The 24,728-nt window shown below is 44.2% G+C and overlaps 1 protein-coding gene across 1 annotated transcript; it reads right to left on the minus strand.

Annotated features, from left to right (window-relative positions):
• Positions 1-3,382: 3,382 nt before the first annotated feature.
• Positions 3,383-6,587, minus strand: TAAR1 (trace amine associated receptor 1). Its single transcript, XM_069974975.1, has 2 exons — positions 6,196-6,587; positions 3,383-4,568 (listed from the first exon to the last, which is right to left on the minus strand). Exon 2 carries the CDS (start codon positions 4,458-4,460, stop codon positions 3,441-3,443), a length of 1,020 nt encoding a protein of 339 aa, XP_069831076.1. The 5' UTR covers positions 4,461-4,568; positions 6,196-6,587; the 3' UTR covers positions 3,383-3,440.
• Between the last annotated feature and the right edge of the window lie 18,141 nt (positions 6,588-24,728).

A 24,728-nucleotide genomic window follows, 5' to 3' on the forward strand; every position in this document is an offset into this window, starting at 1 on the left:
GGTAGATGAGTAGAAAGCTTAAAGGGGTTCTCCGGCTTTTCAAAATTAGTGACCTACCCTCAGGATCCCCCTTTTTTTTTTCTTTTCCTTTAATCATTTTATTATTTTTTCCATACAAAATTTAAGAGAAAATATATAGAATACCAACATTAGACAGATGTATACCAATAACAATATAATACCTTACAGTTTTGACATAATACTGTTTACCCGATCTGTTTCATTCATCGAGAGAACTTAATACACCAATTCATAATCAAGAAGAGAGATCTACTTTTCTCCATTTATTTTAACTTAATTTATCAGAGAACCTGCAAAACCGGCGCCAAAAACAACAACGCACTGTAAACTTATTTAACCTTCTTGCACCCCTCTCCTCCACCATCCTTCCCCAGTATAAAAGAGTTTCAATTATGACTCCATGACATCCAGCCCGTGCTCCAGACAGCAAAGCAACACCCCAACCACACAGTTTTATGGGCATTGTTACCATTATCTCCAGCAATTTTAATCAAAAGTAAACAGAACCAGCTCATCCATGCTACAAATTTTCCAAGTGGTCCTCCATGATCCTCCTGCTCCCAACCTGGGAACGTTCAGACCAACCAGCTCCACTTTCTTAATTTCACATTCATACTAGTGCCGGTCACCTCATTCTCATGAAGCCACTTACACCTCTCCCAATCCCTCCAGTGACCTCCCCAACCATTTATCATGATCAGTTGGACCCACCAAAGGGATCAGGATATTGTTGACATACATCTCTGGTTCTAAGTAAATAAAAAAATAAAAAAAAATTCTCTTTTTCTTTTCCTCGCCACCAAGCGGGGGGGGGGGGGGGGGATGGGGGTTTACATTAGATTCTTTAATACAACATTGGCAGAGGGATGAGTCTGTACCGATCTGTTTCTTCTTTTGTTTATTAAGATAGTTAAGATAGAAATGTGCATGATCTGAGTCAAGTGGGGAATGGGGGACCTGCCTCCCCGGCGCTCTTTCCTTTCTCTATTGTATATAAGAGGGGAGGGGATTTCGTGGCATTCAGAACGTTAAAGGATGGCAGAGTGGCGCCCCATTTATACTGTCACCATAAGAAAGCAATCATTTATATATATATATTTTTTATTATTTTTTATTATTATTATTACTTATTTATTTTATTATTATTATTTGTGTTTATTTTTATTTCTTTATTTTCTCCATGGATACTTTAGTTATAGTTATTCATTTATTTACTCAGGATCCCATTTTTGACATTGACATTGCCATTGCAATTGTTTGTGGGCAATTTAGGAAAAATGGCCAGGAAAAAGGCCAAAAATATTAATTTCACCTGACCACTTCCTCATGTTTGCATCCAGACTAAACCTCCAAGAAACCAGAGGATCTACTGGTGGTGCCAGAATTTACATAAAAATGGGCCCTGAGATTGCAAGAGAAAACTCGATTTGGAACTGACTTTGTAACCAGTAACCAAATACATGCTGCTAGGGTCTGTTTTTATATAGAATTAATGTGAATCTGTATCGCCCGCACACCGCAACCAAACCCCCAGTACCGTTCATTAGCGCTTCTCAATCCATGCCTGTAGAGGCGATGTGCCACATTGCCATGTCAAAGGGACGGGGCCTAGAACATCCATGCCCAGGCCTGCAGCGCTTCCCTTCGTCCCTAGGGTGGATCTTAATGTTTGGCAGACTTAGGGCACAGATTCTCTATGTCCCGCCCCTTTGACACAGCGCCATGCCGCACAGCCTGAATAAAAGATGTTTTTTTACCTAAACACTAGCCTCAGAACACAGACTTCTGAAGCAGACATGGATTGAGAAGAGCTAACAATTGATAATGGCCATTTGGGGGTGGTTCTCGGGCAATACAGATCCACTTTAAGCAATTTTCCTACTTTGACATAATGACATAATATATTCTGATCTCACCACTGGAACTATGGTATAAAGTCAACAACAGAAAGTTTACAGCATACAGTATATAGTACATGTGAATATACTCTTGAAGGGGTTGACCACATTTATCATGTTTTTTTACAAAGCATTGCAATGAATATAACTGATGTCTTACTGTCATGGTACAGTATGTGTTTCCTTCAGACCTATAAGTAGCTCTTCCCCCGTAGGTCCCCCATCTATGTATGCAGCTGAGTGGCTCATCCGAACATGCACGGCTACCTCCGGAGTGTACTGATATTACTCGAATGCTGCTATGGACCTTTAACTCGAGTCACACTGTCACCACTGCTAACCAAATCAAGCTAAAGTCAGTCAGCGCACACCACTCCTGGCCACCAATAGTCAGTAGGCTACCACCTGCCCTAAATTACAACACCTGGCTCCCCTGGGTTACAGCAATAATCAAATAGAAGAAAAAAAAAAACACCAACATATTTTATATATCCGTTTAACAGAGCGATTATCGTTCAAATTTTCATAATAACAATCGCATTTGAGCAATAATCGGCTTGTATAAACACAGTGGACAATCAAGCGACGAGCGAGAAATCGTTCATCGTTGTCTTTCAATATGTTCTCAAATCGTCGTTGGTCCTTTGCTGAAAATTCACAGATCGCTTCATCTAAACAGTCTTTCACAGATTCACCATATGTGTGAGATGGGCTTAAGTGATCTTAAAACGATCGCAAAAACGATTTTTCACCACTTTTTCACTTCGTCTAAACACTGATCGTTATAAAAACTAAATTGTTGCTTCAAAATCGTTAAACAAAAATCGGTTGGGCACATTATCACTCCATGTAAATGGACCATTAGAGTAGCATATAACTATTTTTGCACTGTGTGAACATAATAGCACTGGTTGTGGCAAATACTGAATCTAATGTTGCGTTTACACAGAGACATTTATCTGACAGATTTTTTTCAAGCCAAAGCCAGAAATGGATTTAATAAGAGGATAGATCCTAGTCTTACCTTGATGACCTGCTCTCTTTTTATAGTCTGTTTCTGGCTTTGGCTTTAAAGATCTGTCAGATAAATCTGGCTGTGTAAATGCACCATTATACACTGCGTTGGAGTGAGAATTTCTTTATGTACCAACTATCTTATCCTGGAGATGGCGATCCCACTACTAATTTACCTCCAATGTAAAAGCCAAATGTTTAGCTTACAGTTAATGTCTATCCTAGATGATGAGATGATAATTAGCTTCTTGATGTGTCTTACAGTTGCAGCTTTACTTTTCTGTTACAAGGGACCAAATTCCCACATTTAAATACACAATCCTGTCTACCTTTAGCCACCACTAATGGAGTGTAAGTATCACTGCAAACTGTTTATGAATTGAACTTAAAGGATTTGTGATGCAGCAGAAAATGTTATGCGTTACTCTTGAAAAAAGAAATGAATGCACTTAGACTGCAAATAGACTTTATTTTTTTTCTGTTTTAGCTATTGTAGGTCTTGATGGATTACTCATAATGTAAAATAATTCTAGAGGAATCAAGCTGGAAAACTTTTCCATACAAAATCAGCTTCAGTGCTCTCCGGAACCACATGTAGAAGAAAGCATAAACCATTGGGTTGAATGTTGAATTTAAGTATCCAATCCATACAAATGCATCAATGACAATGGGTGGAATACCATAGTTTATGAACGGACTAGTAGCTGTGGAAAAAAAGAAAGGAGACCAACAAAAAATGAAAACTCCCATAATTGTTCCCAGGGTTTTAGCTGCTTTCCTCTCTCTGCTTCGGGATTCGTGTTGTGTTCCATCGAGAGCCATCTGGAACTGCGTCTGATGGGCGGTGTCTATGATTGATCTTGCTTGTCTCCTGGCAATGATGTATATTTTTCCATAAATACAGATCATAATAACTCCAGGAATAAAGAAAGAAAACATGGAGCCCACTATCCCTGATGTTTCACTAAAAAACACAAAGCAGCCTCCGACACAGCTGACGTTATTATAAAAATAGAATTCAGCTCCCTTTATATTAAGCTCAAGAAAGATCATACCAAAGGCAAAAATAGCAGGTATCACCCAACTGGCAGTGATCATTACAAGCACTGTAAAAAGATTGATTCTTGTCTTATATCTCAGTGGGTCACATACCGCGTAATATCTATCCACAGAAATAAATGAGAGGTGAAATATGGAAGCTGTACTGAGCATTATGTCTGTACCTGTGTGGATTTTACAGAAGATTTCTCCAAAATACCAGCAGTTCTCCACTGATCTCACCATACTATAAGGCATAACAAGGCATCCCAACAAGAAGTCCACCGTGGCCATAGAAAGGATCAGGTAATTTGTTGGTGTGTGAAGCTGCTTGAAATGAGCTATAGAGATGATCACAGCAAGATTTCCAGCCATTGTGGTCAAAATGGTGCTTGCCATGAATATATACATAGGAATTCTTATGCTGTTTGACCAGTTATTCTTTTCACATGACTTGTTCAGTGTTTCAAAACAGTACTGTGGCTGCATTGTACCTTCAGATGGCACGTTTCCCCTTGACACATTGGTTCAATGGATAAAGGGATGGCAGTGAAGAATATGATGAATAACTGCCTATTCCAAATCGAGTTGTCAAAACTGTAAAACAAGTAAACAATTGGTTGTTAATTTGGCCAAATAATATAAATAGCTGTGATGCCATGAAGGCAGTACCGCTAAACTGCATAATGGTACAGCGGGTGAATTATTGAACACATCACTATATTCTAAGTAATATATTTCTAAGGCTATGTTCACACTGCGTACAAGTCCGGCCACATTTCATACGCCTCCGTACATGTGCTGCTGAAACTACGGGCGTGGGAAAAATAGACATGCGGCCGGATGCGTACGAACCTCGAACATACGCCCGTAGTACAGTTATGCTTCCCAAGCTTGTTTTGAAGCGATCTGAAACAGGTCATTTACTTGGAAATCTTCGCCCAGCCCAATAAAACTCACAGAGCCTTTTAGATCGAAAAATTAAGTTCAATTTGGCTGAAATAAGTACTCCGTATGGGACCGCATGGAAATCCACGGCCGTGAGTTGGAACATTTCCGTCCTCAAACAATTGTCGTGTTCATTTTTCACGGCGCCGCATACGATCCGGCCGTAAGCTCATACGTAGTGTAGCGTATTGTGCGGGCGTATATCGTATACTTTCAAGCAAACGCATCAACCTCAAAACTACCTGCGTATATTCGCGGTTCGCACTTTCGGCCGGAATCATACGCAGTGTGAACATAGCCTAAAGGTGCTATTGACATGAAATTCTTACCAAGTGTCGGTAGTAACCCATCCAATCCCCATAGGCAAAGAAATCAAACCATAGCTATCCATACATTAAAGGGATATTCTAATAATCTAAACTTGTGTTAGGTGATGGGAAATGCAAAAGAAAAAAAAAATTGCAAATGCATTACATTAGCAAAATTGCTTTTTTCTCAAGTTTGGTCCCTTTATCTTGATGTCATGTTCACAGCTGTTGCCAAGGATACCGATCAACGCTATAAGCTATGATAGCGGTGGCCAGGCAGTGATGGGACTGGTGGTCGGAAGCTGGTAAGTATGTTTTTACAACTTTTATATCTCCTTCTGATATCCCACATGTCTCCAGGTTGGCTTGGCAACTTTTGTCCTTAGTAAAACCATACTGGCTATCACTTATAATTAGGGTTGAGTGAACTTCATGAAAGTGTCCAGGTTCAGCTACTTGTCCGAAGATCAACACTTGGCATGTAACTCCATAGGGAGTCCAGGAGTGGGCAATAGGTTGTATCCATGTTTTTCAGGCAGTCCTCAGGCTGCCTCCACCTTCTCCAGAAGCAGAGAGTGAAATGCCGAGGATTCAGATCTGTGGAAGTTGCCGAACCCAGATACTGTCATGAAGCTCGCTTAACACTATTTATGATACTATCATAAGTAAAAGACTTAAAAAACTGAATTTATTATATTTTTGCACTTCTGAGTCTCGCTCTTGGTAGAGTATATAAGGAAACATAAAAAAGTAAACAGTAAATCTAATAACATATACAATAAAATAATTATATGTAATACAAATCTCTTTTTAAAAATACATTGAACTAGTCCAAATTTGCAAGTTATATCCCATCATCAGTTATCGTGAGCACTAGAATACGTATATCTCATTCCAATGTGAAGATCAGCATATAAAGAGAGAGCATAAAAGGTTTTAATCTCTAGGCAATAAACATGTATGCCTACCTTGGGAACGGTCAGGTCATATAAGGTGGTTTGTTAACATGAACATATGCAGCAAGCGGAGCAGCAACAGAAGCAAGCAATCCATATACACCGGCATCTTCAGCTCTATTGAATCTTTTACGCTTCAAGGCAGTAGAATTCTCATGATATTCATTGATGATGACGTGCGCATTAAATGCGTAAGTACAGATAAGCAGGTTATAAAATGTTACCCTGGCATTCTGACAGAATAAAAATGATAATAGCTTTGTTGTCTATACTAGCGCCGTGGTCACGGTTGGCCGTTGTTTGAATAAGAAAAATTCTGGTGTCCAACTGGAAACTCCCACTTTGTCTTTTGTTAGAAAAGATTATCTAAACAGTATCATGTTCTGCTGCCATCTCTTTGGGCTGTTCCCCTCCTCTGTCTCCTGTTTGGTAATATAACAGTAGGGTAGCCTACAGTCATTGCTGAATGTAAATATGTACCGAGCTTTAGCAATAATTAATACTTGTTTATAGTCAGGATTGTGTTTACCTAAAATAGCATGGGAATCATTTTACATTGGAAAAGAGAAAATACAGAGTACATGGGATTGTCACATTCTATTAATGGTAGGAACTGCCCAGATGTTTATTTCTAGACCGCAGAAATACAAGCCATGCTATTCACACAATGTGAAACGAATCTCCCAGGATTCAAAGGGGTGTCTGGTTTGAAAATCCTGTTTCCAGTGGATTTTGAGTTAAAGGGGGAAATGTTACATCTAAAATTACAATTTATTCAGTATAAACCTAAAGCTACAGTTGTGCTCAAAAGTTTACATTTTTTTTCAGAGAATATGAATGGTAACACAAATACTTTCTTCCCCAGTCATGGTTAGTGGTCGGGTGAAGCCATTTATTCTCAAACTATTGTGTTTTCTCTTTTTGAATCATAATGACAACCAAATCAAAAGTTTACACATCCCAGTTTTTAATACTGCATATTGCCTCCTCTAACATCAATGACAGCTCGAAGTCTTTTGTGATACAATATGTAATACATAAGGGTGACTTATTAATTCACATATCGCAAGGCCCTGAGCGTATAGAAGTGTGCTGACACTTCTCACAAACTAGTCTCCTGTATCCACATGTATCCTGTGTTGCATTTCGGTAATTAAAACAAATCTGGATTCACAGGGAAAAAAGAAGCAAGAACTACACTCACAATGTATAGTGTGTATTGTCAGATACGAGAATACAACGACGATGACCATTTCATTTCACTGGAGCTTCACCAAGGCCTTGATTAAAGGAGTACTCTAGCAAAAAAAAGCTGTGGCAAATCCCCATAGAAAACCTCTCCTGCTTTGGACAGTTCCTGCATGTACTGAGGTGGGAGCAGAGAGGTGTCAGACTAGAAAGAATACACCACTTCCTGCAGGACCTACAGCAGCTGATAAGTATTGAAAGGCTTAAGAATTTTTAAATAGAAGTAAATTACGTATCTAAAAACTTTGCTGGAGTACCTCTTTAAGCTTTAACAGAGCTAAACGGTTGTTGCCTGTGTTCTTTAGTCTGCCAATAAACACTGTACATGGTCAGTGCTGCAGTCTGGCTTCTTTATTTTGCTAAAGCAAACTAAAAGTTCTTTAAATTGCTCTGTTCTAATCCTTATAACGCTTTTATCCTTTGGTCTATGGGGCTGTGGGAGGTGTCATTTTTTTGCATCATGATCTGTTCTTTCTATCGGTAGCTTGCTTGCATATATGCGACTTTTTATTGCAATTATTTGGATTTGATGTGGGTTTTGGTGGATTTTGTTGTGCTTATGCTGTTTACCGTGCAAGATCAGGAATAAGATCAATAATTTGGGCAATTACGCACGCGGGGATACCAAACTTTTATTTATTTTTATTTATAAAATGGTTGAAAGGGGGAGGGTGATTTAAACTTTTATTAGGAGAGGGGATTTTTTTTTAATAATGAAAAAACTATTTTTATTTCTTAGGGTCCATGTACACAGAAAGATTATCTGACAGATTATCTGCCAAAGATTTGAAGCCAAAGCCAGGAATGGATTTGAAAAGAGGAGAAATCTCAGGCTTTCCTTTATGACCTTATCTCTGTTTATAGTCTGTTCCTGGTTTTGGCTTCAAATCTTTGGCAGATAATCATTCTGTGTAAATGGACCCTTATACTTCAACCTTTAGTCCCCCTGGGTGACTTCTGTTATTTCTGCACCGATCTCTCATAAAGATCACTGCAGTATACTTAAAGGGGTACTCCGGGCCAGCTGTATAATCTGTGTTTGGCCGCGGAGGGAGTGGAAATAGAAGGCACCGGTGATTTACCTCCCCGGTTCCAGCGCCAGCTCCCAGATCGTGCCGCCCCGTACTCCCGTCCCGCAGCCGCTTTCTGGACTGAGCTGCAGCTTTAGTGACGTCTCAAGGCAGCTAAGCCATTCAGCGGTCGTAGCATAGTCCCTCCTCAGCCGCTGAATGGCTGAGCTGCCTTGAGACGTCATGTCTCAAGCCGCAGCTCAGTCCAGGAAGGGGCCGGGGGACGGGAGTACGGGGCGGCGTGATCCGGAAGCCGGCGCTGGAACTGGGGAGGTAAGTCACTGGAGCCTTCTATTTCCACCCCCTCCGCGGCCAAACACGGATTATACAGCTGGCCCGGAGTGCTCCTTTAATACTGCAGCCCAGATTTACAGATTACCAAGCTGGCATCAGCATCAGTGTGATGCTTAGCCCCGGTCTGGTAAGAAGTAGGGATCTCCCCTCCGTAATCGCACCAGGGATAGGGGCACACAGGACCTTTAAATGCAGCTGTCAGTTTTCACAGCTGCATTTAAATGTCTAATTGGCAATACCAAACATGCTTATTTAGTTTTATTTAGTATATATATATAAAATGGGAAAAGGGGGGTGATTCAAGCTTTAATTAGGGGAGGGGATTTTTTATTAATAAAAACACCAGCTATTTAAATGCAGCTGTCAGCTTTGACAGCGGTATACTCACTGTACTTACTGACAGCAGCTTCCTGTATACTCACTGTACTTACTGACAGCAGCTTCCTGTATACTCACTGTACTTACTGACAGCAGCTTCCTGTGTACTCACTGTACTTACTGACAGCAGCTTCCTGTATACTCACTGCACTTACTGACAGCAGCTCCTTGTGTACTCACTGTACTTACTGACAGCAGCTCCCTGTATATCCAATGCACTTACTGACAGACGCTCCTTGTATACTGAATGCACTTACTGACAGCAGTTCCCTGTACTCATTACACTTACTGAAAGCAGCTCCCTGTATACTCAATGCACTTACTGACAGCAGTTCCCTGTGTACTCACTGCACTTACTGACAGTAGCTCCGGTACTCATTACACTTACTGACAGCAGCTCCCTGTACTCACTACACTTACTGACAGTAGCTTCCTGTATACTCACTGCACTTACTGAAAGCAGCTCCCTCTGTACTCACTGCACTTACTGACAGCAGCTCCTTGTGTACTCACTGCACTTACTGACAGCAGCTCCTTGTGTACTCACTGTACTTACTGACAGCAGCTTCCTGTACTCACTACACTTACTGACAGTAGCTTCCTGTATACTCACTGCACTTACTGACAGCAGCTTCCTGTGTACTCACTACACTTACTGACTGTAATTACACAACACAAAGCTAGATTCTTAAATAATAATAATTTTTATTAACATGATTAAAAACCACATAAAAAAGTGCAAAAAGGGATCCAGTAATTAAAGACAGCCAAAAAAAACAAGATTGTAGAAAGTCACATGATCATACCAACGTATATTATGTAAGCGTCCAAATCATTGTATATGGTCACGCAGTGTATCCACATGGCCTCCTAGATAACCTGCATCTAACTATACCCAAACAATGCAGTATCCAAAGAATCATGAAAAACGCTTACCCATCGTGGTATCTGGCGTCCACTACCCCGACGCACGTTTCGCGCTTGGTCGCTTTCTCAAGGGGCGTGTCTAACTCCTGTCTCTCACACTACTTATACTACAGGTAAGGATTCCTTCCGGGGGAATGACGCAGGTCACAGGAGGGGCCAGGAATCACGCTACTTCCGCCCGGCCTACGTCACTGGAATACAGGCCCGCCGGTGGAACGCAGGCGGGCATGCGCACAGCAAACTCAAGAGGCCACATTGGAAGGGCGTCTCTGCCCAGTTCTCCCGGGACCTGCGTACACAGAAGGTAATCGGTGTTCCTTATTCAGAGGCCATGTGTTTACCGTGACATTGCATGATCATACAGCGTAATATAAAATACATCAAAAAAGCCAATCTATTCAAATTAATATATAAAGTGCATAAGTTCAATTATTATGTGAAGCAGTGTAGTGTCAATATACAAAAATTAATGTGCCATATTGTTCATTTGCCATACATCAAAACAAACATGATCAAAAACCGTGAAAAAATATAAAATAAGAAACAGCATAATTTATACCAATCGTGATTAAATTGTCATAAAGTATAATATATCATAATATATATAAAGTGACAGTGCATCAAAGTGCATTATGAAAAAGTGCAAATAGCGCTGTTAATGATCACATAATGTTCTGCCATGTCACATGACTTTCCTCTTATATAACCTTCATCCATTCGTTCTAATATTTTTCCCCTCACCACCTTTTTCTTTTTTTCTCTCTCTCTCTTTTTTCTCCTTAACTTATCATATATATCGGAATCCATATCCTGCTATTTCAGAGATTTTTTTCCAGTAACTAGAATAAAGTACAATACTCACTGCACTTACTGACAGTAGCTTCCTGTATACTCACTACACTTACTGACAGCAGCTTCCTGTATACTCACTGCACTTACTGACAGCAGCTTCCTGTATACTTACTGCACTTAACTGACAGCAGCTCCCTGTGTACTCACTGCACTTACTGACAGCAGCTTCCTGTATATGACTGCACTTACTGACAGCAGCTCCCTGTGTACTCACTGCACTTACTGACAGCAGCTCCCTGCATTTTCAGTTTTCCTTCTTACCTTCTAATAGCCATAGCTCTTTTATTTTGCCACCTTTCAGCTATTTTCCCGGTGTACACATTGCATACCCTGGTCAATCCTATGCCATTGCATAACATTGATCAGTGTGTTGGGCGACCTTCCCATCTGCCTGAGGCAGACTCTATGACAGGATCACCGATCGGACTGCCCAGAGGTAAACAGTATACCCCCAACAGCCAGGGAAAACAATTAGGACCCCTGCAGTCACACTGTGGGGGTCCCAATCATTCAGCAACAGTAGCCACTCCTGTCACACTGGATTGCACTTGGTGGCATTTAAGGGGTTAATGACGGGTGGCAGTGCGATCGCTGTAGCCCATCATTACGGTGTGGACTCAGCTACTGATAGCAGCCAGTCCTCATCCTCTATAAACCAAACTCACCTCCTGAGCTCACTTCATAGAGCCCCAGACCCTCTGGTGTACGTCATGAATTCTTAAGGGTTAACATAGCAGATGTCACTCTGTTCAGCAATTTATTTACATTGATTTTCACAGCATAAAATTAGCAGCATTTAAGCCACAGCATCAAATCTACAGCAAAACACTGTCCATGTACCCATTATCTATATCATAAAAATCAAAGTCTGTCTGTCTGTCTGTCTGTCCTTCTGTCTGTCTGTCTGTCTGTCTGTCTGTCCTCTATAGACTTCCAAACGCCTGAACCGTTTGACCCCAAATTTGGCACACAGATACATTGGGTGCCCGGGAAGGTTATTGCGAAGGTCCCGTCCCCGCCAGATGTACAGGAGGGGAGGGGGAGGGGAAAGAGAGGCGCCTCATAGAGATGAATGGGAAAATCTCCTCACTGCAAACACAGGTGATATAATTAGCTGCAGCAGACACGGCAGTTGGAGCCTTAGCAACCAATAGGATTACTGCTTTCATTTTCACAGGGAGCAATGGTTGCTAGGGAAGCTGCCTCACAACATCCACAGAAATAACTGGTAGACCCCCTACTCCATCTATACAGTACATGTATATACAGGGCCCCCTACTCCATCTATACAGTACATGTATATACAGGACCCCCTACTCCATCTATACAGGACATGTATATACAGGACCCCCTACTCCATCTATACAGTACATGTATATACAGGACCCCCTACTCCATCTATACAGTACATGTATATACAGGACCCCCTACTCCATCTATACAGTACATGTATATACAGGACCCCCTACTCTATCTATACAGTACATATATATACAGGACCCCCTACTCCATCTATACAGTACATGTATATACAGGACCCCCTACTCCATCTATACAGTACATGTATATACAGGACCCCCTACTCCATCTATACAGTACATGTATATACAGGACCCCCTACTCCATCTATACAGTATATGTATATACAGGGCCCCCTACTCCATCTATACAGTACATGTATACAGGACCCCCTACTCCATCTATACAGTACATGTACATACAGGACCCCCTACTCCATCTATACAGTACATGTATATACAGGACCCCCTACTCCATCTATACAGTACATGTATACACAGGACCCCCTACTCCATCTATACAGTACATGTATATACAGGGCACAACAGGTATACCAAACTGTGACTGGGTAACACTGCTACACCAGACCTGACCAATACCGCCATACTGTGCTGGATAACACTGTCATACCAGACCTGACCAATACCGCCATACTGTGACTGGATAACACTGCCAGACCTGACCAATACCGCCATACTGTGACTAGATAACACCTCCATACCAGACCTGACCAATACCGCCATACTGTGACTGGGTAACACCGCCACACCAGACCTGACCAATACCGCCATACTGTGACTGGATAACACTGCCACGCCAGACCTGACCAATACCGCCATACTGTGACTGGATAACACTACCATACCAGACCTGACCAATACCGCCATACTGTGACTGGATAACACTGTCATACCAGACCTTACCAATACCGCCATACTGTGACTGGATAACACTGTAATATAAGACCTGACCAATACCGCCATACTGTGAATGGATAACACCACCACACCAGACCTGACCAATACCGCTATACTGTGCTGGATAACACTGTCATACCAGACCTGACCAATACCGCCATACTGTGACTGGATAACACTGCCATACCAGACCTGACTAATACCGCCATACTGTGCTGGATAACACTGTCATACCAGACCTGATCAATACCGCCATACTGTGACTGGATAACACTGCCATACCAGACCTGACCAATACCGGCAAACTGTGACTGGGTAACACCGCCACACCAGTCCTGACCAATACCACCATACTGTGACTGGATAACACCATCATATCAGACCTGACCAATACTGCCATACTGTGACTGGATAACACCGCTATACCAGACCTGACCAATACCACCATACCGTGACTGGATAACATCGCCACACCAGACCTGACCAATACCGCCATACTGTGACTGGATAACACCCCCATACCAGACATGACCAATACCGACACACTGTGACTGAATAACACTGCCATACGGGTAAATACAACCCTGCAGGTATACAGGACACTACAGGTATACAGGACCCCAAAACTATACACTACAAGTGCACGGGACCTCGACAAAACTATATACTACAGGTATACAGGACCCCAAACTTTACACTACAGGTACACAGGACCCCAAAACTATATACTACAGGTATACAGGACCTCCACCAACTATATACTTCAGGTATACAGGACCTCCACCAACTATATACTACAGGTATACAGGACCCCAAACTATACACTACAGGTATACAGGACCCCAAAACTATACACTACAGGTATACAGGAACTCCACCAACTATATACTACAGGTATATAGGACCCCAAACTATACACTACAGGTATACAGGACCTCAAAACCATACACTACAGGTATACAGGACCTACACCAACTCTATAATACAGGTATACAGCACCTTCACCAACTCTATACTACAAGTATACAGGACCCCAAATATACTACAGGTATACAGGAACTCCCCCAGCTATATACTACAGGTATATAGGACCCCAAACTATACACTACAGGTATACAGGACCTCCACCAACTCTATACTATAGTTATACAGGACCCTCAAACTATTTACTACAGGTATACAGGACCCCCGAACTATATACTACAGGTATACAAGACCTCCACCAATTATACACTACAGGTATCCAGGACCCTCAAACTATAAACTACAGGTATACAAGACCTCCACCAACTATACATTACAGGTATACAGCACCAACTATATACTACAGGTATACAGGACCCCCGAACTATACAGTACAGGTATACAGGACCTTCACCAACTGTACACTGCAGGTATACAGGACCTCCCTCAACTATACACTATAGGTATACAGCCCCCCCCAACTATGCACTACAGATATGCGAGACCCCTAAAAACTATACATTGTGGGTATAAAGAACCCCTCCAACTATGCACTACAGGTATACACTAATTCTACTGATTAACTCAGATAAAACAATACCTTTAGCTTGGCCTCCTGGGCACCTTAGAACAAATCTAATTAACACACTGACAATTTATACCCGGGCAGCGCCGGGTACATTTTCTAGTATGTCATAAAAATGATGATAGTTTTATCGACTTATATATAATATATAGCCTGAACTGAAAAATGCTTGAAGGATTCGGCTAATGGAAGGGGCTAGTTTAAAATAGTTTGCTGTCTGGTTCCTGCTCTGTTTCATCATGTAGCAGTGAGGGTAACAGATGTCAGACCCCACCAAGCTGATATTGATGACCTATCATGAGAATAGTTTATCAATACATCTTGCCTGGAAAAACCACAGACGTACAGCGTTTACATGACATCCAACATAAGAAATGTGTTTCATTTGTTTATTGTGTGTATTGCTGCCCTAAAAACAACATTAATATCCGAGCAGGGAAGTCATTCCAAGCTCTGTTTGTCATTTATTTGATCTACATATTATTAGCAGATGCCCTTTGCTTATCTTGGCAAGAAAATACTAGTACAAATAAAAAAAAGAGTACAAGTGGGTCTGAATATTTATTATTTTATTGGGTTATTGTCTAATATGACCATATGGAACTCCTTCATGATTGCTTCAAGGTAAACAGCAATATTTCAAATCATTGCATATATCATGTAATAAATAAATTAGTATTATAATTGTAAATGAAAAATATTTAAAAAGATGGTGGTCATTGCTCCACTACTAACTTCTTGTTAGACCATTAGTTTGACAAGGGCAGCCATCAGTTCAGAATTGACTGCCATCAGGGGCCAAATTAGAAAGAAATCAACCTGCCACTATCCACCACAGCCAATTGGCCTCTGTCTAAACATGTACATTAGAGGGAAACAAATCTAACTTGTTCATGTGTCCTTATTGCACAAAGGGTACTTAGGATGAAGTCAGAAAGGCGGTTTGGTGCATTGGGGACAGGACTACCACCCACCAGTGCACTGATCCAGACCGTCTCTGGCTAGCCTGCTCCACTAATATTCATTTTAAGGGGTGAGACGGCCAGGAGCGGATCGCCTTACGGATTCCCTAGGCATTAAACTACAAACTGCATGGAAACCATAGGGGGGCACAGAGGTGGACCTAATATTATATGAAGGCATAGAGGGGTCTAACACTATATGGGTGGCTGGGCGGAGGAGGGGGGAATACTATATAAGAGAACTGGGCCTCACTACTAGGAAAGGAAAGTGAATAACTCAAATTGGGGAAGATGTCACCTGTTAATCATTCAGAGAACATTTCTCTATGAGTCACTAGATGTAGCTGCACTGTAATCACCTGTATGATCTACATGACGTGTTCAGCTGGCATCTAACCTCATCAATGAGACAGTTGGCGAATGGCCAATAATCCTGGTGACTTCTGAGGAAAATATGGAGCGTGGTGTTGACCACATGCATTTCTCTACACGTAGAAACATTGTCTGAATGGTTTTTAACAGCTTAAAATATAAACAAATTTCCACATTGAATCAATGATTAGAGCAGTCTGCATATTGTCTGATGGAATTCTCACCACAGGATTGGTTTTTCAGCCGTGGCCGCAGCACGTACCTCTTCAAGCATCTGGCCAATCAGTTTACCACCGAGCGCTCAGAGGTGGCATTTGTCATCAGCCTCTTGAAGGGAAAGGCCCTGGCCTGGGCAACACCTTTGTTGGACCGTGACGATCCGGTTACTGCCAACCTCCAGGCTTTCCTGGCAGAGTTTCGGTGTGTCTTCGAGGAGCCAGCCCAAGCCTCTTCTGTGGAGACCGCCCTCCTCAATTTGCGTCGGGGAAACTCCTCTGTTTATGCTTTCAGTTCCGCATGCTGGCAGCCAAACTTGACTGGAACGAAGCTGCTCTGGTTGTCACCTTTAAGAAGGGTCTTTCGAGCCGTGTGAAGCATGTGCTTTCCAAACAAGACCTTCCTGCCTCTCTGAATGACTTGATCCATCTGGCCACCCAGATTAACGTCTGGTTTTCTGAGAGAGAGGATGAGGTTCGACAGGAGCGTGAACTGAAGCAGACCCGTCGCACTTTCCGTTTGGCACCCACTTTCCAGAGGCCAGTGTCTCCCCTGACCCCGCCAACCTTTGTCTTTACTGCGCCATTCCCGATCACTTCCGCCTGAACTGTCCTCAGCACCCGCAGAGCTCGGGGAACTCCCGCACCTAGGTCTGGTAGGAGACGCCTCCCTAGGTGTGAATGCTTCCTCTCCACGGCTGTCCTCACCTGTTACCATCCTGACTCCATCTGGACAGTGCTTCGACTGCCTTCCTTGATTCCGGCTCAGCAGGCAACTTCATTGCAGCATCCCTGGTCAAGGACTGGCATTTACCAGTGACTCAGCTCTCCAGATCCTTGTCCATTGCCTCAGTCACTGGCGGGAAGCTCAGTGAGATTGTCTTGTTTTAGACTAAGCCAGTGACTCTTCAAGTAGAGGCGCTACACACTGAGAAGATCACTTTCTATGTGTTGCCCCATTCTTCCTCAGCCATATTGTTGGGTCTTCCTTGGCTGCAATTTCATGCCCCCAACCTGGATTGTAACACCGGGGAAATCTTGCGATGGGATCCAGATTGCCTCAGCCGCTGTCTAAAGACCCTTCAGGTCCGGCCTTCTTCTTCTCTGCCTAACGTCTCCAAGATACTTTCTGGTCTACCGGCCGAGTACCAAGATTTGGCGGACGTATTCTCAGAAAAGGAAGCTGACACTCTACCACCTCATCGGCCGTATGATTGCCCCATTGACCTCCTTTTGGGTGCTACACCTCCTCAGGGTAGAGTGTATCCGCTTTCGCTTCTGGAGACTGAAGCCATGGCTGCCTATATCTAGGAGAATTTGCTGAAGGGTTCGCTCCATAAGTCCACTTGTCCAGAAGAAGGATGGGTCCCTTCGACCCTGTATCAACTATAGGGGACTAAATAAAGTGACAGTGAAGAATCGCAACCCCTACCCCTGATATCGGAGTTATTCGACTGCCTCCGGGGAGCTTGAGTCTTCACCAAACTGGACTTCAGGGGAGTTTACAACCTGATCAGGATTTGCGAGGGCAATGAATGGAAGATCGCCTTCAACACCAGAGACGGGCACTTCGAGTGTGTGTTCATGCCATTTGATCTGCGCAATGCCCCTGCGGTCTTCCAAGAATTCATCAACAATATATTTTGGGACCTCCTCTATGTCTGTGTCATCGTATACCTGGACTACATCCTAATCTACTCCCCTGATTTACAGACCCATGTGAGTCAAGTTCGCCAGGTGCTGCGGCGCTTGAGGGACAACCGTCTGTATGCCAAGTTGGAGAAGTGTCTACCAGTCCAGCCTTCCGTTCCTGGGGTACATAGTTTCGGGCCTTGGTCTACAGATGGATCCGGCTAAGCTGTCGGCAGTACTTCAGTGTCCACGCCCCATTGGACTTCGTGCCATACAGAGATTCCTGGGGTTCGCAAATTATTATCGGCAATTTATTCCCCATTTCTCCATCTTGGTTGCAACAATTGTAGCCCTTACCAAAAAGGGAGCTGATCCCAGGCGATGGTTGCCTGAGGCAGAACAAGTCTACTTTTGCTTCTGCGACTGTTCTAGTGCGTCCAGACCCAGCCAGACCATTCTTCTTGGAGGTGGATGCTTCCTCAGTGGGGGCAGGAGCTTTGCTTGCCCAGAAGGATTCCACTGTGTAACGCCTGGAGTCGTGGATCCACTGAACCGTCACTAGCGATGGTAGTAATCGCACCAGGGAGCGGAGTCTAAGGGGCCGCTGGTTTTCACCAGAGCCCGCCGCAAGGCGGGATGGACTTGCTGCGGCAGGCGACCCCCAGGTCGCTACCCCTGGCTTGGTTGCTAGTGACAGCAGGCGAGGCGTGGCAGGAGCAGTAGGCAGATGATGCAGGCAGAGGTCTGTAGGCATAACCGCAGGTGGCAGGCAGTGCTCAGGAACAATGGGTAAGCAGCGGACAGGGACTAGGGACCGGGACAGCGGACAGGGACTAGGAACAAGGGCTGAGGTCAGGAACAACAGGGAGCTGGGCCAAACGCTATGGGAAGCATGTAGAGGCTCCAACACGAGGGACAGGGCATGCTGGGATTTATAGAGAGTGGTTGGTGCAACTTCCAATTAGGGGCGGACTGGCCCTTCAAATCTGAGACAGCCGGCGCGCGTGCGCCCTAGGAGGCGGGGACGCACGCACCGGCCGACACAGACGGAGACAGGAGCGGGCGAGGTAAGGCACCCCCCGGGGCCGAACAGGTAGCAGTGCCGGGTCCCTGCACATGGACCCCGGCGGCTGCATGGAGCGGAGAGAGGTCGCGGCGGCGGCCCGGAGCATGGGACGCCGCTGCGGCCGTGACAGTACCCCCCCCTTTGGCCTCCCCCTCTTTCTTGCCTGCAGGAATCTCTTGATGAGATCTTGGTCCAGGATGTTAGTCTCGGGTTCCAAGGACCTCTCCTCAGGACCAAATCCTCTCCAGTCCACTAGGAAGATCCGTCTTCCTCTGACAGTTTTCATGGCCAGAATGTCTTTAACAATGTAGACGTCGTCCGAGACGGCTTGTGGAGCAGTGAACGAAAACTTATTGGAGAATCGGTTGAGGACCACTGGCTTTAAGAGGGAAACATGGAAGGCGTTCGGAATCCACATAGTACGAGGTAGACGGAGTTTGTAGGTGACTGGGTTGATGCGTTTTAGCACCGAGAAAGGACCGAGGAATCGAGGACCCAACTTGTAGCTGGGAATCTTGAGTCAGACATATTTGGTCGAGAGCCAGACTTTGTCACCTGGGAGAAAATTTGTGGCAGGTCTTCTTCTCTTATCCGCCTGGTCCTTCATGCGGTCAGATGCCTTGAGCAAAGATTGTTGAGTCTGTTCCCAGATCGACTGCAGGTCAGACAACAATTCCTCCACGGCTGGGACCTCGGAGGATGGAGAGAGAGGCAGAGGAGGACGAGGGTGACGCCCATAGACCACATAGAAGGGTGACTTGCCTGTGGAACTCGAGTCCAGATGGTTGTAGGAGAACTCTGCCCATGGAAGCAGACTGGACCAGTTGTCCTGGCGAGCAGAGACGAAGTGTCGTAGATAATTGCCAAGGACTTGATTGACCCTTTCCACTTGCCCGTTGGTCTGGGGATGATAGGCTGATGAGAAGTCCAACTTCACTTGGAGTTGAGAACAGAGAGCACGCCAGAATCTGGAGACGAATTGTGAGCCTCTGTCAGACACTATATGAAGAGGAAGACCATGTAGACGGAAGATATGCTGAAAGAACAACTGGGCCAGGGGAGGAGCGGATGGTAGTCCAGGAAGAGCCACGAAGTGGGACATTTTGGAGAAGCGGTCAGTAACAACCCAAATGACAGTGTTACCCGCAGATGGAGGCAAGTCTGTGACAAAGTCCATGCCTATATGGCACCAGGGACCGTCTGGAACTGGCAAGGGCTGAAGTAGGCCGGCAGGTTTTGGACGGGAGGACTTGTTCCTGGCACAGATGGTACAGGAAGCCACAAAGTCCTGGGCCAACAGTAGTGGCGGGAGATCAGTTGCCCGGTCTTTTGAACTCCCAGGTGCCCGGCCACCACAGAGGAATGACCCCACTTCAAAATTCGTCTTCGAAGTGCAGGGCGCACATAGGTCTTTCCGGGAGGCAATCTCTGAAGAGTAGATGTGGCGACTGGCACTAGGCGATCGGGAGGTATAATGGGTTGAGGGGATTCCTCTTGCCCCATAACATCAGATGCTTGGGACAGTGCATCGGCTTTTACGTTCTTCTCAGCCGGGCGGAAATTAATTACGAAGTTGAATCGTGAGAAGAAGAGGGACCACCTGGCCTGCCGGGGATTGAGGCGTTGGGCCGATTGGAGGTAGAGAAGGTTCTTGTGATCCGTATATATGTTGACCGGATGCCTAGCCCCCTCTAGGAGATGACGCCACTCCTCCAGTGCCAATTTAATCGCCAAGAGTTCTCAGTCACCAATAGTATAGTTCCTCTCGGCAGGGGAGAAAGTCCTTGAGAAGAACCCACAGGTTCTGGTCTTGCCTGATGCGTCCCTTTGCGAGAGGGCGGGTCCAGCGCCCACTGAAGATGCGTCAACCTCAACTGAAAATGGCTTGGTGGTATCCGGGCGGACTAGAGCAGGAGCAGAAGCAAAGGCAGACTTTAGGCTAGTGAAGGCTTGCTCGGCCTCAGGTGGCCAATGCCTGGGATCCGCCTTCTTCTTAGTGAGAGCCACGATGGGTGCGACCAGGGTAAAGAAATGTGGGATGAACTGCCGATAGTAGTTGGCAAATCATAGGAGGCGTTGGATAGCTCTGAGTCCCACAGGACGTGGCCACTGGAGAACAGCTGAGAGTTTGGCTGGATCCATTTGTAGACCCCGGTCGGAGACAATATACCCAAGAAACGGAAGGCTGCGCTGATGGAAAACGCACTTCTCTAGCTTGGCGTACAAATAATTGGCCCGTGGTCTTCGTAGGACCTGATGTACTTGTGTCACGTGAGTCTGCTGGTCAGGGGAGAAGACCAAAATGTTGTCAAGATAGACAATGACGCAGACATAGGGGAGGACACGGAATATGTTGTTGATGAATTCCTGGAAAACCGCTGGGGCATTGCATAGGCCGAATGGCATGACCAGGTATTCGTAGTGCCCATCTCTGGTGTTAAAAGCGGTCTTCCATTCGTCTCCTTCACGAATACGGATTAAATTGTACTCTCCCCTGAGGTCCAGCTTAGAGAAGATCTTGGCTCCATGGAGACGGTCGAATAGTTCGGGGATAAGCGGAAGAGGATATCGGTTCTTGACTGTCACCTTATTTAGGCCCCTGTAGTCTATGCATGGGCGGAGAGAACCGTCCTTCTTCTGCACAAAGAAGAATCCTGCGCCAGCAGGGGACGTGGATTTGCAGATAAAACCCTTCTGTAGGTTCTCCTGGATGTAGGAGGACATGGCCTCAGTCTCGGGTACGGAGAGAGGGTATACCCGACCTCGTGGAGGAGAAGTTCCAGGAAGGAGGTCTATGGGACAATCATATGTCCGGTGAGGGGGTAGAGAGTCCGCCTCTTTGGCAGAAAAGAAAAGAAGTCAGCCAAGTCTTGGACACACCACGGGTGAACAATCCGCCACCGACATAGCTGTGGTAAATATCTCCTCCTATACCCTCACTGCTATTGAGTTATCTGTACTTAACAAAGGACTTTCATTTTGCCCTGTTACTGTGTAGAATTGGTTTCAGACGGAACTAGATTTGCATGAATTGTTTAGACGTGTTAAATTGAAGGTATGGTTTAATGAACATGATGTGACTAGAGAATCTTACCTTCCCAGTGAATTGTCGCTACAAGACACTGGCCTACGTAAGAAAAGTGGTTTCACACCTCCCACCAATAACCCCATTGTGGAAACATTCATTCACACAGTTAAACAACAACTTATGGGTTTGAAACATAGCCAGACACACAGCAGACCTCCAAACATGTCCCGTTTGGAACGGAATGCTCTCAACAATCTTGCCAACAATAGTTCAATCACCATAAAGCCAGCTGATAAAGGCGGGGCGGTAGTGGTGATGGATACTGTTGACTATATCAATGAATTACAAAGACAATTGATGGACACAGATGTCTATGAAAAACTGACCAATGACCCTAAGTTTAGACTTAAATCTATGATTGATGACTTGGTGGTTGAGGCACACTCACTTAACATCATTGACTCAGCCCTTAGGGACTTTCTTGTGGTAAAATTCCCAGTCACTCCAGTGCTATATGGACTTCCAAAAATCCATAAAACACTGTCCAAACCACCAGCCAGACCCATTGTCTCTGGAACAGACTCATTGTTCAATCCTTTGGCCCAGTATCTTGACAAAATACTATGTACACATGCAATATCTGCCAAATCCTACATACAGGACACTACAGACTTTCTCAATAAACTATCGGAAGTTAGTGTCCCTGCTAACACCATTTTAGTCTCCTTCGATGTCAAAGTTCTTTACACCTCCATTAATCACACTAGAGGACTCAGGGTCATACATGAGGTTTTGAATAATTGTGACTACTACTCCCATGCGATTACTTTTCTGATGAGACTTTTGGAAATTATACTGACGGAAAACTATTTCCTGTTTCAAGACGACTTCTATGTCCAAAAACGAGGGTCAGCAATGGGCTCAAATGTTGCGCCGACATATGCCAACATCTTCATGTCGGCCCTCGAAGAGTCCCAGGTTTATACCTCTCACCACTTCAGCCATGTGCTGAGGTGGTGGAGGTATATCGACGACATTTTCGTCATCTGGACAGGTTCACACCAACAATTAGACGACTTCTTTGACTTCCTCAATCTGATTGATGAGGACATCAAGTTCACGGGGGATTTTTCTACGACTTCGTTACAATTTTTGGACACCAGGGTGTACATTGACAACAACAGACTTTCAACAGACTTGTACTGTAAACCAACAGACCGCAACACCTTGCTTCGCTTTGAAAGCTTTCACCCAAAACCTATGCTAGAATCACTGCCATTCAGTCAATTACTGAGAGTGAAACGCATAGTACAAGATCCCACTAATTGTGATACACAACTTGACAATATGTGCAAGAAATTCACAGACAGGGGATATCCCATACATCTAGTCAGTAAAAAGCGTGACAAAGTGACCAACATGGAGAGACAGAATTTACTCACAACAAAATCCCCCACAACAAAACCCCCTAGACTAGCCTTTGTATCCACCTATGGGACCGAAAGCCAATATGTAGCCAAGATCATGCGCAAAGAATGGGGTATCCTGTCCAAGGCCTTTTCAGACATCCCCGAGTTCAATTTACCTCCAATCATGGCCTACCGACGCCCCAAAAATCTTAAAGATAGATTGGTTCGGGCCGACCTGGGACCAACAACGACACAAACACAGACTTTTTTTAGGGAAAGCACGCTTTGGTAGTTTCCCTTGCCTGGGGTGTGGTAACTGTGGACAAATGATCAAAGGGGAGGAGTTCATACATCCAGCTACTGGACAGAGATTTAAAATAAACAAACACCTCACATGCAGATCAGATTTTGTAGTTTATGTTCTACAATGCCCCTGCAAGATTCTCTATGTAGGGGAAACTACTGGTCAATGTCGATTACGTATAAACCAACATAAATCCACCATCCGCACAGGTAAAATTGAGCTCCCAGTCCCCAAACACTTCTGTGAACAAAAAAACACAGCTCAGGATCTAAAATTCACCATAGTGGACCAGGTCACCAGACTGAGGAGAGGGGGTGATCGAATAGCCAGACTTAAACGTTGTGAGCTAGAATGGATCTACAAATTGGATACTCTCGCCCCAAAGGGCCTTAACATTGATTTCAAAATTGGTCCTGCTAGGGGAACATAGGATGGATCTGCTATATCCATGTATCTTGCATTTTTCTTTTTTCTTTTTTTCTCTCTTTCTTCTTTTTCTTCTTTTCTTCGCTTTCCTCCTCTTTTTACCCAACATATAGATCATACCCTTAACCCACCATGTGAATAGGGAAAAAGGATACAACTCATTTTTTTATATATAATTTAATGACTCTATTTAGAAATATATCATCGACATTAGTCTTTAGGGGCTACACTCGTTGTAGTACCCCCATATGAACTCTCTTACATTCTTCATTCACATATGTAAATACTTAACAGCCGTTTTTCTGCTTCTTTTCTAGATGTCTTTTGCAACTAGTATTGGACTATATGGAAGATGACGGTCCAGACATTACCCAGAATTACATTACCGGACACTTATTCAATCTTTTTTCCAATTTTTTGTTGCCTGATTTTTTACTAGCGCTATGATTGCTCTTTTAATGCACTAGATCTGGAGATTAAAATATATGGCTTAATGCACTGTTATATTTCTCGCAACAATAAATATTCATTGCATATCACGTAGTAGAGTGGACATATATTTTGGGCTTATGGGGTCACTATGTGGGAAGCGGGACA

This window comes from Dendropsophus ebraccatus, chromosome 6 (genome assembly GCF_027789765.1).
Source record: "Dendropsophus ebraccatus isolate aDenEbr1 chromosome 6, aDenEbr1.pat, whole genome shotgun sequence".
NCBI lineage: Eukaryota > Metazoa > Chordata > Amphibia > Anura > Hylidae > Dendropsophus > Dendropsophus ebraccatus.

Excerpts from the sequence above, each read along its gene's own strand:
- TAAR1 (XM_069974975.1), bottom strand. The coding sequence starts at position 4,460 with ATGCAGCCACAGTACTGTTTTGAAACACTGAACAAGTCATGTGAAAAG.